This window comes from Stenella coeruleoalba (assembly GCF_951394435.1).
Source record: "Stenella coeruleoalba genome assembly, chromosome: 20".
Taxonomy (NCBI): Eukaryota; Metazoa; Chordata; class Mammalia; order Artiodactyla; family Delphinidae; genus Stenella; species Stenella coeruleoalba.
Window position 1 is genome coordinate 27,200,680 of NC_137166.1, and position 13,424 is coordinate 27,214,103.

Consider the following 13,424-nt stretch of genomic DNA (forward strand, 5'->3'; position numbering starts at 1 on the left):
TAACACCCAGATGGAGAGGGAGAGAGAGGAGGGAGGACAGGCTGTGACCAGATTCATTAAAGAGTCAGGGCCAGGATAGACTGAATTTGCACTTGTGTGGAGTGAACAGTGGCATCCTGTCTAGGCCTGGTGGCGAGGTGTCCCAGCCGAACTTGGCACTCCAGCATTTGTAGAGAGGCTGCTTCTCTTAGCATCACTCTCAACCCTTTGCTTTTTTCAGCAGTAGATATTTCTATTTAGAAAGCTGAATGCCTGGAAGAGCCCACCACCAGATTGGAGGCGGCTGGGAGGCCACAGGTAGGGAAAGAGGCATCCTACGGCTCTGTCTGCTTCTCTCTGCCGGATTTCAGGGTCACAGTGCTCTCAGGGTAGCTGAGGACCCGGGATGGGGGGTCCCCCACTGCCCAGCTGCACCTGGGGACAGGGGTGGAGGTCTCCTTCCACCCAGCCACCAGACCTTAGGGGTCAAGGTCCTCCCCTCTCTGTTTGGGTGGGGGTGGGCATAGGTTTATGAGTGGCTACGGGGGGTGCCTGCGTGGTCTCTCCAGCCCCTCCCCGATTCCCTCTTCCCATCTCATCTCCCTGAGGGGCAGGAAAGTCCAAAACATCTCTTCTCCTCTCTTTCTCATCTTTGTTTAGCAGAAATTCTGTGTTTTGCAGGGCCTCACCTTCATTTCACAAATATTTACTGAACCCTTTCTATGAGCCAGGCTCGGTCCAGCTGCCTGAGATATACTAGGAAACAAAATAGAGAAAGGTCTTCACCTGTGGTAGGACTTACTCTGTCTCACAGAGGAAAGCGGATAATGAACACCAGGCACAACAAATAAGTGCATTATTTAGCAGGTCAGGGGTGTTAAGTGCTACGAAGGAAGAAAAGAAAAACCAGAGCAGGTAAGGGACGGCAGGAGAGCTCGGGGGTGGAGGTGGAAGGTGAGGGTTGAGTTTTTATCTTCAATAAGGTCAGGGTAAGCCTCTTTAAGGCAAAGACATCTGAGCATGTGTGAAGGCGGGGAGGGAGGAAGCCAGGTGGATTATTTCCATGAGGAAAGAGTATCAGGCAGAGGAAACAACTCGTGCAAAGGCCCTGAGTGTGCCTGACTTATTTCAGGGGCAGATTGGAGGACTGGGGAACAGTGAGGGCTTGGAGCAGAGAGGTCTCAAGCGTCCCTGGAAGAGCTGGCTTCTCCTTGGAGGGATATGGCGGCCGCCAAAGGCTCTGAGCAGGAGGTAACACGATTCAGCTTTAATTTTCACAGGGTCAATCGGTCTGGTGTTGAGTTGAGGAGTGACAACAGTGGGTTAAGGGCCGGAGGTGGGAGACCTATTGCAGGAGCCCAGACAGAGATGGTGGGCGCAGTAGAGGTGGGGAGAAGTGGTCAGATTCTGGATGACGTTTGAAGGAGGAACTGCCAGGAGTCGTAACTGAGAGGCTGTGGGGTGTGAAAGAGAGTAAGAGTCTAAGACGCCTGCAGTTTCCACTTGAGTCTCGGGAAAGATGTGGTTGTTATTAGCTGGGATGGGAAGGCTGGGGAATGAAGCAGGATTTCAGAGGGATGAAAATTAAGGTTCAATTTTGGACATCTTGAGTTCCCACTTGAATGTTGAGAGCCTAATTTACTTTATTTTGCCCTCCTGCTCTAGAATTCTAATTCTTTTCAAGACGGAATGGACCAAAGAGGAGACACGTTGGGTAGAAAACTCAACAGGTGATATTTTAAAAACCCTGCTTGCGACCCGGGACATCCCCCTGGAAGCTGAAGATCCTGTCCTCAAAGGCTTTTAATTACTGGACTAAAGACTGAATGCCCACCTTATTCCACACCGAAGCCACTGCTGGTCCCCCTAGGAACTGGTGAACCAAGCAGAAAATTCCAGGATATAGGCTACTGCATTCTCCAGTTTGGAAGATTCTGCTCCCACAGCCGACAGGGTGAGCTGGGCCGGGGCCATCATGTTCGTGGTTCTGGCCCTGGTGAGGCTGAGCTCCAATATCTGGGCCCTGCAGAGGGGACGGTGGGAGAGAGACGGCAGCACAGGCCAGAAGGAGGCCCCTGGCTGTCATGGCTGGCACTGGCCTGGCCCCTGCACCTCTGGCGGAGCTGTTCTTGCCAAACTCCAAGCGTCCTCCCCAGAATGCATCCTGGTCTCTGCGATAATGGACCATGGCTTACAGGTAAGGAGCTGAGGGACCAGACCTTGCCCAGGGGCTCATATTGCTTTTATTTTTTATTTTTAAAAATATTTATGTATTTATTTGGTTGGTTGTGTTGGGTCTTTAGTTGTGGCAGGTGGGTTCCTTAGTTGTGGCATGCATGTGGGATCTAGTTCCCTGACCAGGGATTAAACCCAGACCCCCTGCATTGGGAGCATGGAGTCTTAACCATTGCACCACCAGGGAAGTCCCTCATATTGCTTTTATATAAAGGAAAGAAACTCCTCCAGGATGGAATATATGGATTTTTTTCTTCAAGTCCTGCAAACATGTCTGAAGGTGGCCAGATTTAGGTATTTCTAGTATCTTCTATGCTCTCAAAAGTTCTGCCAACAGACCAGATCTAACCCAGAGAGTACTAGGTTTTTCCTGTCTGAGTTCAGTAGCCCAGCTCCATCACTTCCTGGCTGTGGGACCTTGAGCAAGTCACTTAAGTGCTCTGGGCCTCAGTTTCCTCATTTGTAAAGCGGGGTAATAATACGTAGTAACAAGGTAATGCATGCAAAGGGCGTTGCCCAGGGCCTCGTGGACAGTAAGCGCTGTGATGGGTAATAGTCACATTTTGACCATACTATAATTGGATTCCTTTCACGTAGTTCAGAATTATCTGAAAATTCTTTTATAACATCTCAGTTTGCCTGTGAGATAATCAGTCTTTGAAATTCTCACAGTTCCGTGCACACACTAGGTGCTCCATGATGTTTATTTTGAGGAATTTGAGTACCACAGTGTGGCCTGGTTTTAGGATGCTGGTTCTGCCCATACTGGCTGAGTGACCTTGGACAAGTCACAGAACATCCCCTAAACCTTAGTGTTTGGACTTATTAAGGTGGGAATAATGGGCTCTCTCTCGCTGGGTTGTCATGAGGATAAAACATGCTAGTAAAGGTAAAGGAATTCAAAAACTGCTCAAGTTTTTAGTATTGTTGAACTGTTTTATTGAATTATGAAATGGAATTGTTGAATTATTGTTGAATTGTTTTACTGTTTATTGCTGTTGTTGTTCTCATTGTTGATAAAATGGTGGAGCCTGAGATGAGGGTCGATTGGTTTGGGGTGATTCGCAATTTGCTGCCCTGGATCGCTTTAATTATTTACAAGCTCATTAACTAGCTTGACTTGACTGATTGATATCTTCACTCGATAAATATGCATTGAATGTTTTCTCTGGACCAGAGCCCGTTCCAGGCCGTGAACAGGCCGATGTGATTCTCTAACTTGGAGCTGGCATTCCTGGTAGGGGAGGCAAACAGGAAACAAGATGATTTCAGAGGGTGATATGAACCACGATGAGAATAAAACACAGAAAGAAGGCAGGTGATGGGAGGCTGGGGGGTAGTCAGGGAAGGCCTCTTTGAGGAAGTGACATCCTTAAGACCTGAGGATGGACAGACGCCAGCCTTGAGAGAAGGAGAAAGGGGAATGGGGTGTGTGTGGAGGTCTGCATGGGGTGTTCCAGACAGGGGAACACCCAGAGCAAAGACCCTGAAATGGGAAAGCACCTGGATGGCATGGTGACAGACCCGAGAGAGGTGGTGGCTGAAGAACAGGGGACAAAGTGCATTAAGAGGCCAGCGGGACACGTCCTATGGGACCCCATGGGTGAGAGTAAGGGACTGGGGTTTTCGTGGAATAGGGAGCCCTTGGAGGGTTGTAACTCTTCCCCCGCGTATTGTACGGATCACTCTCCCATCTCCTTCTGGTCTCATACGCCCCTTTCAGCGAGGCTGCCCCTGACCACCCTACCTAAGATTGCAATCCCCTGTTTAAAGAGCCGTAGTAAATTCGCCCACTCATCACACTCCATGTCCTCCCTCCCTGTGTCATTTTGCTCCACAGCTCTTCTTATCCTCTGACACACTCCACATTCCCCTCTTTAATTTTGTCGGTTGTCCTCTTTCTGATAAGAATGCAATGTCTAGCAAGGTCTAGAAAGTGGTAGAACAGTGCTGGCCCAGAGGAAGCGTGCAGATATTTGTTGAATGCAAGACTGAATGAAGTGACATGTTGTAGGTTCTGCTGTTACAAGTCCCTCTGGCTGCCTCGTGGAGGGGGGACAGGGGGGACACGGGGAGCCTGGTGAGGTCGCCTCCTCAGCCCCCAGGACGAGGGTGTGGGAGGTGGTGTGACACCGTCTTGCATGTAGGGCCCGCTGGGCTTGCGTGAGGGTTTGAAAAATGAAAGGACTCGCTTTAGGATTTTGACTTGAGCAACTGTGGCTGTTTACTGAGACGGGTGGAGGAAAGCAGGGAGTAGGGAGGGGGCAACTTAGAATAATCAACTTGAAAAGTCTGTTAGACAACGCAGTGGCATTGTCAATGGCAAAAAGATGGCGATGAAAAAGAAAGTGCTGAAAATAGTGGAGAAACTGTCAAATTGACAAATATGTGTTGCTCAAGTATTTTAGAATTTTAGATCCAGAAAAAAAAAATCCCAAACCTACAGCCGAGTAAGTTTGGGTAAATAAACCTGACGCTTTGATTACATTCAAGTATAAAGCATCAAATAATAAGATTAGCCAAACATGCCTATATTTTTAAGTCACAGGAAGCGCTTTAAAACAAATTTCAATGGAATTTAAAATAAAATGAAGGGAATGACTGTGGGGGAGGTCTCCAATTTATAGGAATTTTTTTTTTTTAGCCTTTCAGTTACAAAGACAATTAAAAATAATCTTTAATATTTTGGGAAGCAATACCACCCAAAATAAGGGTTACTTTCCAGAATGCTCTTCTCAGGTTTTAGGAAGAGACCAGTGGTTTGTCCTCTGCCTGGGACCCTTCAGGACTCCCCCATATTTCCCAGGGGCCATTTCAGCAGAGTCAGCATTCCACCTAGAGTTTCATGCATCTCATGCAGTGGTGGCTTTTTGTCGTTTGCTTTTCACACATAGAGATGCAAGTCTGTGCTAACTATAAGATGCAGAAATAGTTCAGGAAGCAAAGATGACAATGCAAAACCTGGGAAGAAATGGATTAAGCAAAGCTATGCTGTAGTCCAACCTTGATGGGCTTCTTGAAAGCATTTAGTTCTTGGAAAACGGAAGCTACAGAACCATAGCAATTTCAGCCCGTTCTTTCCTCACGGGGAAATCATAAAAGCAACACTTTCCACCTAAAGATTTTCCTGCCCCCACGAAAATGACGTGCTGACAGCTCATATTTTCCCATGCGGAGTTGTGCTTTCCGAACACGGTCTTGTCTACGGATGGTTGGTAACAAATACGCGTGTAGCCTCGCCTTTGAGAGAAATTGCTGCAGACAAGCTCGGGCAGGGCTGTAACCAGGTGGCCACGTCGGAGCTCAGGGTGTGTTTAGTATTCCGCTTGCGTCGAGGCTTCGAGGACCCAGCCAGGGCTGCCTCTAGGATTGCTGTGCAGCTTGCAAGGTACATGAATTTTGAATCTTGAGGCTGCTTGGAGGAGGTTTGTAGCTAAAACATGAGCTGTTCTTACAGGTGAATCCGAGCTTAATTCCATCCTCTGAGCGTGGGGATGCTGCCTTACCCTACCCCCCACTTCTCTGTTCTTTGTTCTCTGAAGGCGGATTTGCCTGCAGTGCATGGTTTGGTGCAGAAAACTACCACTCAGAAGAAAAAAGATGAGCCTCCTCTGTGGATGGATTTAAACTGTGCTATGCTGCCTCCTCACCTCATTTTCTTCCCCAGCCTCCCGCTACTTGACCCTGGTTCAGCAAGCCAGCGTGGACCTGGGTCTGAGCCGGGCTCTGCCATGGCCACTCTGCATGACCCTTAGCCTGGGCCTCATTGTCTCATCCATGCAGTGATGAAGTACAGGAATATCATCACCTCCACCTCTGTCACACAGTAATGATGCCATGTGTGGCACGGATGCTCAGAGACCCAGGGTCCTCTGTGCACTGACTAAGACCCCAATTCCAAGGGCCTCACCTGGGGGCAGTACCACTCCCCAGTTGCGGGCTCACAGTGGCAAATGGGCGCACCTCATCCTCACACATCCCCGAGGATACGTATCTGCCCACACCTGCCCAGAACAAATGCTGGGAAAATGAAAATGTCAATTAAATGGTTGCTATGGCAACCCGAGCTCATGTTGGCTGCTACATTGGCAGTGTTGTGATTATTTTTCTCCCATTGGGTTGATTGATTTCCTCAGTTGTTGCCTCCTTCCCCATCTCTGTCACCCTTTCAACACACACAGTCACACACTCACAAGTACTCAACACACTGTACACACTGGTTTGTAACAGAGCAGATGATGCACCTTTAAAGGGCTGAGATGAGAGCCAGGAAAATGATTTTGGAGGAAGCAGGCACGTTTTTGCGTTCTTTCTGTGACTTTTTGGGGTAGTTCAACGGGATAGACTTTTCGGCCTGACACCCGAAAGACTCTACTATGAAAATTCCCTTTTTGACCTCACATGAGTTCTTCAACTTCTTGAGCAGGTGGTGTAGCTTTTTCTCAAGAGAACGTAATGCTCTTAGCCCTACAGGGGGAGGGGAGGGAAGTCTAATAAAGATTGACAAGAAAATGCCTGCAACCTTTTCACTCCCCTGAGGAGTGACCCACACGCTGGTCGTGGCTCGGTTTCACTCTGGAGTCCAGTTTGGCCTTGGTGAGGAGCAAGGGCCTGGAGACAGGCGCCTGGGTTGGAATCGAGTTTTATTAGCTACGAAACTCTGAGTTAGTCTCTTAATCCCTCTGTTAGTCTATGAAACGGGGCTGACGAGGAGTGCTACCTCATCGGGCTGTTCCGATAATTAAATGAAATGCCATAGAAATCGTTGGCATGGAGTAAGGACCCCATAGATGATCTCTCTTATTCTATTCATGCTGGTCACTTCCGGAAATCCACAAAGGAAAAGTGTACCATCCAATTGTCATCACTTGAAGATACGTGCTTTAACTTTCCATTTGTGTGTCTTTGCTGCTTTTTGAAATTCATTGAAGCTTCTTCGTTCAGAGCTGGTTGGGATGCAATAGACAAACATTTTTTTCTCCCTGTTGATAAATGAGTTGATTTGATTTAGTAATTTTTAAATTTTGTTTTTATTTTTAAATATTTATTTATTTATGGCTGTGTTGGGTCTTCGTTTCTGTGCGAGGGCTTTCTCCAGTTGTGGCAAGCGGGGGCCACTCTTCATCGCGGTGCGCGGGCCTCTCACTATTGCGGCCTCTCTTGTTGCTGAGCACAGGCTCCAGACGCGCAGGCTCAGTAGTTGTGGCTCATGGGCCTAGTTGCTCCGCGGCATGTGGGATCTTCCCAGACCAGGGCTCGAACCTGTGTCCCCTGCATTGGCAGGCAGATTCTCAACCACTGCGCCACCAGGGAAGCCCTAAATTTTGTTTTTAAAAGAAAGTGTTTTTTCTTTTTCCTGTTGCCGAAACTTTCTGATGATGAAGTCCCCTATCACCGACTCAGATATCTCAAGTGCTGAAGTGCCTTGCAGGGAAGAGGCAGCATTCCTCCCATGACGTGTGCCTAGAAAAAAAGAGGGAATGAATGACTCTTCCTCTGGTCTTACTCATAGGGAGGAGGGACCCGGCAGGGATCCAGTCTTGGCAAAGAGGAAAGCCAAAGAAGGAAGCTTTTTTGTTGCTTTTTTTATCCTCCTGAACTTCACTATCAGAGGCAGGTATCTCCCGCCGTTTCCTAGATCTATTTCCTTGAGGAAGAGCACGAGGCTGCAGGGAGGGAAGGTCCGAGCATCGCTAATTAATTGCTGCTTCTGCAGAGCAGAGGGCAGTAGAGACATCAAAAGGTAACTAACCCCTATTCTAGATGCCATCTGCAGGTGTTTTTATTTTACAGAAATTTCAGAATTTGAACACTAAAAAAAAAAGCTTCAAGGTGAATATTTTACTGAATATTGAATGAACTGTATAATGTGTATAACCTTGGCAGTATATTTTTTTAATGTTTAAAAAATGTAAGGGAGCACAGTTTGCTCAGGGGCAACCTGATGTTTCCTAGGCCTCGAATAGTTGAAATGAGGAGAGCTCCACTAAGAAACAGCAGTACGATTACTTTAGCAGATGGTAACCTTTAGCAATTTCTATCAAACAATTTATCTAATCATGTGTGCCTAAACCACCGTACGTGTATTACTTTAAAAGTAAAATGGTAAAAAAAAAACAAAAAAAAAAAGTAAAATGGTAAATGCTCTCCTAAATATTGAATAGTATTAAACTAAGTATATGCAGTGGGTATAACACCGCTTTAAAACTTGCCAGTGATAGTCCAGTTCTGTCCCCAAGCTCCCTTGGGGAGCAGAAGGGTGGCCTTAAGTTCCCTTTCAATAATTTTGGGGCCTCCCCTCCTCCCAGGTATCATCAGAGAGGGGAATTCACCCAGAGGCGGGGGCAGGGGCTCTGCTGGTTGATGTCCTGGTCTCTGATGCTGACACCATGGGTGTCCCGGCCTTTGGGTCCTCTTGTGGGGTGGCGGGTCCCTGCGGGCTGCTTCCAGGTGGAGCGTGCTTGGGACAAGGAGCTCAGGACGTGGCTGGAAGCTCCTCCTTGAGGTTGGCCCTGCCTGTCTGCCTCAGTGGGTGCACAGCCCTGCTCCCCAGCACCAGGCTTGTCCCCATTGGCGAGAAGGGCCTAGGGTGCTTGGCTAAGCTGTCCATGTTCAAGAGTTAGGGGAGGGGGTCCTGGTGGAGTTGATGGGGAGGCTGACGACCCCCAAGCTTCACTATTCCTGCTACCACATCTCACATAAGAGGGGAAGAGGGAGTTGCTGTCCCCTCCCCGCTCTTGGGTCCCTGGGCTGATATTTTTATGAAAGGAAAGAAGAGCCACTCCAAGATGATTCTGCAAAAATCCCTCTTTTTTTTTTTTTTTAAATAAATTTATTTATTTATTTTTGGCTGCATTGGGTCTTGCTGCGCGCGGCTTTCTCTAGTTGTGGTGCGCGGGCTTCTCATTGCGGTGGCTTCTCTTGTTGCAGAGCACGGGCTCTAGGCACGTGGGCTTCAGTAGTTGTGGCTCACGGGCTCAGTTGCTCCGTGGCATGTGGGATCTTCCCGGACCAGGGCTTGAACCCATGTCCCCTGCGTTGGCAGGCGGATTCTTAACCACTGCGCCACCAGGGAAGCCCCAAAATTCCCTCTTTAAAAATACTTTTCCATAAACATAAGCAGGGGAGTCCTAAGCGGGGAGGGGTTAGGAGAAGGGGTCATGGGAGCAGATCTGGCTTTATTAGAGCCTTCTGTTTCTAAAAGGAAAGCATCAGATGACTGCAATTAGTTGTCATTTAAAATCTCTGGGGCAAGAGGGCACCGAAGGGTCTTGCTACCTTCCTGAAAAGGGAGTGCATATGTTGGGAGAAAAAATAATTAACCTTTCACAAATTATCCTGCCACTGATGTTTACATTTAATTCATTTTGTACCCCATTCCCCGCCCCTCCCAATAAAGAAATCGTGAGGGATCTAATTTATAGTAATGCTACTGGTTCCTTGAATCCCAAGTTCTGGAGTGCAAACTGTTCAGGGCCCCTGGTCTACCCGGCGAAGGGCAACCCCAGGTGTCGATGGGACCAGAGGAAATTCTAGGTCTTCATCCTCGCCAACTGTATCAACATCAGCCCAGGAGCTGGTCAGAGATGCACAATCGGAAGCCCCACTGAATCTTAAGCTGCATTTTTTGTGTGTGTGTGTGGTACACGGGCCTCTCACTGTTGTGGCCTCTCCCGTTGCGGAGCACAGGCTCCGGACGCACAGGCTCAGCGGCCATGGCTCACGGGCCCAGCCGCTCTGCGGCATGTGGGATCTTCCCGGACCGGGGCACAAACCCGCGCCCCCTGCATCGGCAGGCGTACTCTCAACCACTGAGCCACCAGGGAAGCCCTTAAACTGCATTTTAACAATGTCTCAGGTGACTCATGCGCGTGATGCTGCTTGAGAAGCGCTACTCTGGGGGAGGGGGCTGGTGGTGCTGTCATCAGAGGAGGCTGCCTCCTGCCAAGGGCTTTTGGAACACCTTGAGAAACTCATGTTGTATTAGCAGGGTTCAGCCTCCCTGCTGTGCGCAGCTGTGGTTCTAACTACTGCACTGAACTTTGGTGTGAGACATGCTCACCTGATAGGCAGCAGCGCTGCTCACCTGGAGGGAACACTGGGTCTGCTCATTACTCACGCCTATGGTCTAATTTCATGGTTTCTGCCTGCGGTTTTGTAATCCTGGACTTGCCAGGCTCAAGTGTGGCGAAAGTCACCAGGGCTGATGAATTTCTGACTCCGCTGATGGCTTTATCGGAAGTGACATTCCCCTTTCATTGGTAAGGTTCCGTCTAAACTGTCCCCTCAAAGACCTGGAGGAAAAGGAGGCTGACCTCATGGTGTGGCCTAGGTTACGGTGGCTTTGGTTACTCAAGACCCTAGGGATGTTGGGATCAATTCTTTTTTTTCTTTCCCAAACAAATGAATATTCTTCTGGCTTTTACTAGTTGCAATGCTTTTCTATACAGAAAGTATTTTATTTCCACCAATTCTCACTACAACCCATTGGGGTGTGTGTATGGAGGAAGGGGAGTTATTATTCCACTTTCCAGAAGGGAAAACAGAGTCAGAGAAGTAAAGTAACTTTCTCAAGGTCACACAGCAAACTAAACGACAGAGTGGGGACCCAAACCCAGGTATGTGTGACTCTCTGTCCACCTCGGCTATACCAGGTCTTTTTTTTTTTTTTTTTTTGCGGTACGCGGGCCTCTCACTGTTGTGGCCTCTCTCGTTGTGGAGCACAGGCTCTGGATGCGCAGGCTCAGTGGCCATGGCTCGCGGGCCCAGCTGCTCCGCAGCATGTGGGATCCTCCCGGACCGGGGCACAAACCCGTGTCCCCTGCATTGGCAGGCGGACTCTCAACCACTGTGCCACCAGAGAAGCCCTACACCAGGTCTTTCAAACACAGTCCAGGCTATCTGTTGTTTTCTTCAGGTGAGGAAGAAAAGCTGGAATGTTTTTCCAGGTTCTCCCAGGCAGGCACCTCCAGGGGCTCACGTTCTGCCCGTGAATGACTCAGCCCCTGAAACATGGCTACTCTGTTCCAATAGCTTCTTGGAGGCCAAGAATTAAGCTTGGGCGGCCTGCCCACCAGGGATAGTGGCGAGTAGGGTGAGTGTCCGTGGCCGAGTGGCTGTCCTGGCTGTGGCCTTCTCAGGGACCAGTGCACACTGCAGCTCCCAGGATGGCCCTGGATGCTATTCCTTTTTTTTTGTTTGTTTGTTTTTGGCTGTGCTGCTCAGCCTGCAGGATCTTAGTTCCCCGACCAGGGACTGAACCCAGGGCCCGACAGCAAAAGTGCCGAGTGCTAACCACTGAACTGCCGGGGAATTCCTGAGCACAGTTCCTTTGACACCAGGGGAGAGGCTGGCCGGTTCTTTGGTAGCTCTGGCTTTAAGAGGGGATGGATCTAGGTTCAAGGTTCAGCACGATAACTTTCACAAGCCCTAGGCACTTTTGCCTTTGTGGACCCCTTCCTTTCTCTTTTTGTTTAAAAAGAAAAATCTAAAAATATATTTACCACGATGTTGGCGTAAATGTAAATATTTTGTTATATGTTAAACCATTTTCTTCATCCTGAATGTTTATTTTTTTCCGTCTGCTTTTAAGTGAAATTGTAATATTTTCATGGGCCCCTAAAAGTACTGTAGGTCTTGGGCACCGTGTCTCCTGCACCTACTGGATACGTTGGCCTTGCTGCTTTACTGGGTTTGTGGTGAACTTGAGCTGGTTGTTTGACTTTCCTGAGCCTTGGTTTGCTCATCTGTGAGATGGGTGTAGTGACAGCGTCTGCTTTGATCCAGCAAGGGGCTTGCTTAAAAGTAGCCCCAGCCCCTGGCACCTAGTTAGTGCTCGATCCGGTGCTGCGGTCCCTGCCCTCTGCTGGGGGCGGGGGTGATGGGCTTGCTGTCAAGGCGGGCTGAGTAGCTTCCTTGGCGGTGGGCTGCTCCTCAGGCACATATTCAAAGGTCAGTATCAGTGAGGGTTTCTGCCTTCAGCCCTGCTTCCCACTCCTGCATCACGGCCAGAAGGGTCGGCAGAGCCTGCCCTCTGCCCAGGCCCGTGGAGAGGCTGGATCTGTCAGGGCAGAGCTGGGACGAGAAACCCAGGCTCGGACCCCAGCCCAGAGCCATTCAGTCCTCACCTCAGGCTGTCTCTTCAGGGAGACAGTTACACGCAGATCTTGGCAAAGACGCGGACCAGACGTTACTGCAAACGTAGCTCCCGCCGTCCATGTTGCAGAGGCTTTCCCCCTCCTTGCTCTGTTTCCTCAAGGCCACGTCCCCACGTGGACTGCAGCGTGCAGTGCCCAGCGAGGGCCTGGCCTTTGACTGCCAGCCTGGGGCCGAATCCCGGCTCTGCCACCAAGCTGCTGGGCAGGTTGACTTCAGGTCGGCTTCCTCACCTGCGAAAGGGACATAAACACACTTCTTACCTCACGGGGCACTTGCAAAGGTGGCACGATGACACAGGTAAAGCAGTGACAGCACACCCGGGGCTCCATCCTGAGCAGGAGAAGGGCGTGGAGCTGCTCTCTCCTCCCTTCTCCTTCAGGAAGCCACTCAGGGGAAAGCCCCCGGGGGGTCCCGGGCAGAGCTGCCTGAGCTACAAATCCAAGAGGGATAACCCTAGAATTCACATCAAGGGGCTGTTGGAGGGATAACAGTGAACACACCTGTTGCTACCTGGTATGCAGTGAGTCCTCAGTAGACGTTAGGTAACTTTTTCTCAGTGCCTAAGCCACGGATGGCAAAATGGCTTTAGCCTTCAGGACAGAACTTTCTAGAACTTACATGGGCTTCCGGAAATGGGAGTTCTCAGTTCCTTCCTCTCCAAACTGCCCACTGGAAGATTTGTAGCTTAGGGAGCACAGGGGAGTTCCTGACCAACCATGGCCTCCTGGCTGTTGATGAGATCTCCTCGGGCTTGTACCGGGAGGCTGTCACCCTGAAAATCCCGGGACGGGTTGTACGGGCAGCATGAGGCTCTGCAGCAAGTTTGAGCTCCAGGAACTTTGAGGGAAAGAGGGAAGGACGGGAGGGATAACAGGTGTTGAATGCCTCCCCTGAGCCAGGCACCAGCCAGGCGGCTCTTGGGCTCTGCTCTGGATTTGTGGAAACGGCCTTGTGTGAAGCTCTGTCAGGGGAGTGGCCTGGGACACAGTCAGCCAGGGCCCTTGGCTGTCTGGCTTCAGCTCTTGCCATGTCCTCACTGTGGGCAGTGCCCT

General features: G+C 49.7%; 1 protein-coding gene across 5 annotated transcripts in view; it reads left to right on the top strand.

Annotated features, from left to right (window-relative positions):
- The window catches only part of KIFC3 (kinesin family member C3), an 82,454-nt gene that overhangs the window by 14,080 nt on the left and 54,950 nt on the right, over positions 1–13,424 (top strand). For 3 of the 5 annotated variants that reach the window (XM_079908318.1, XM_079908315.1, XM_079908320.1), the window contains exons 1-3: positions 229–297; positions 1,112–1,230; positions 1,645–2,176. In XM_079908318.1, the coding sequence (XP_079764444.1) occupies positions 1,955–2,176 (222 nt within the window). In that variant the 5' untranslated portion in view covers positions 229–297; positions 1,112–1,230; positions 1,645–1,954. Of the gene's footprint in view, positions 1–228; positions 298–1,111; positions 1,231–1,535; positions 2,177–13,424 lie in introns of those variants that run through there. The other 2 variants (XM_079908316.1, XM_079908317.1) reach the window with 2 other exon arrangements.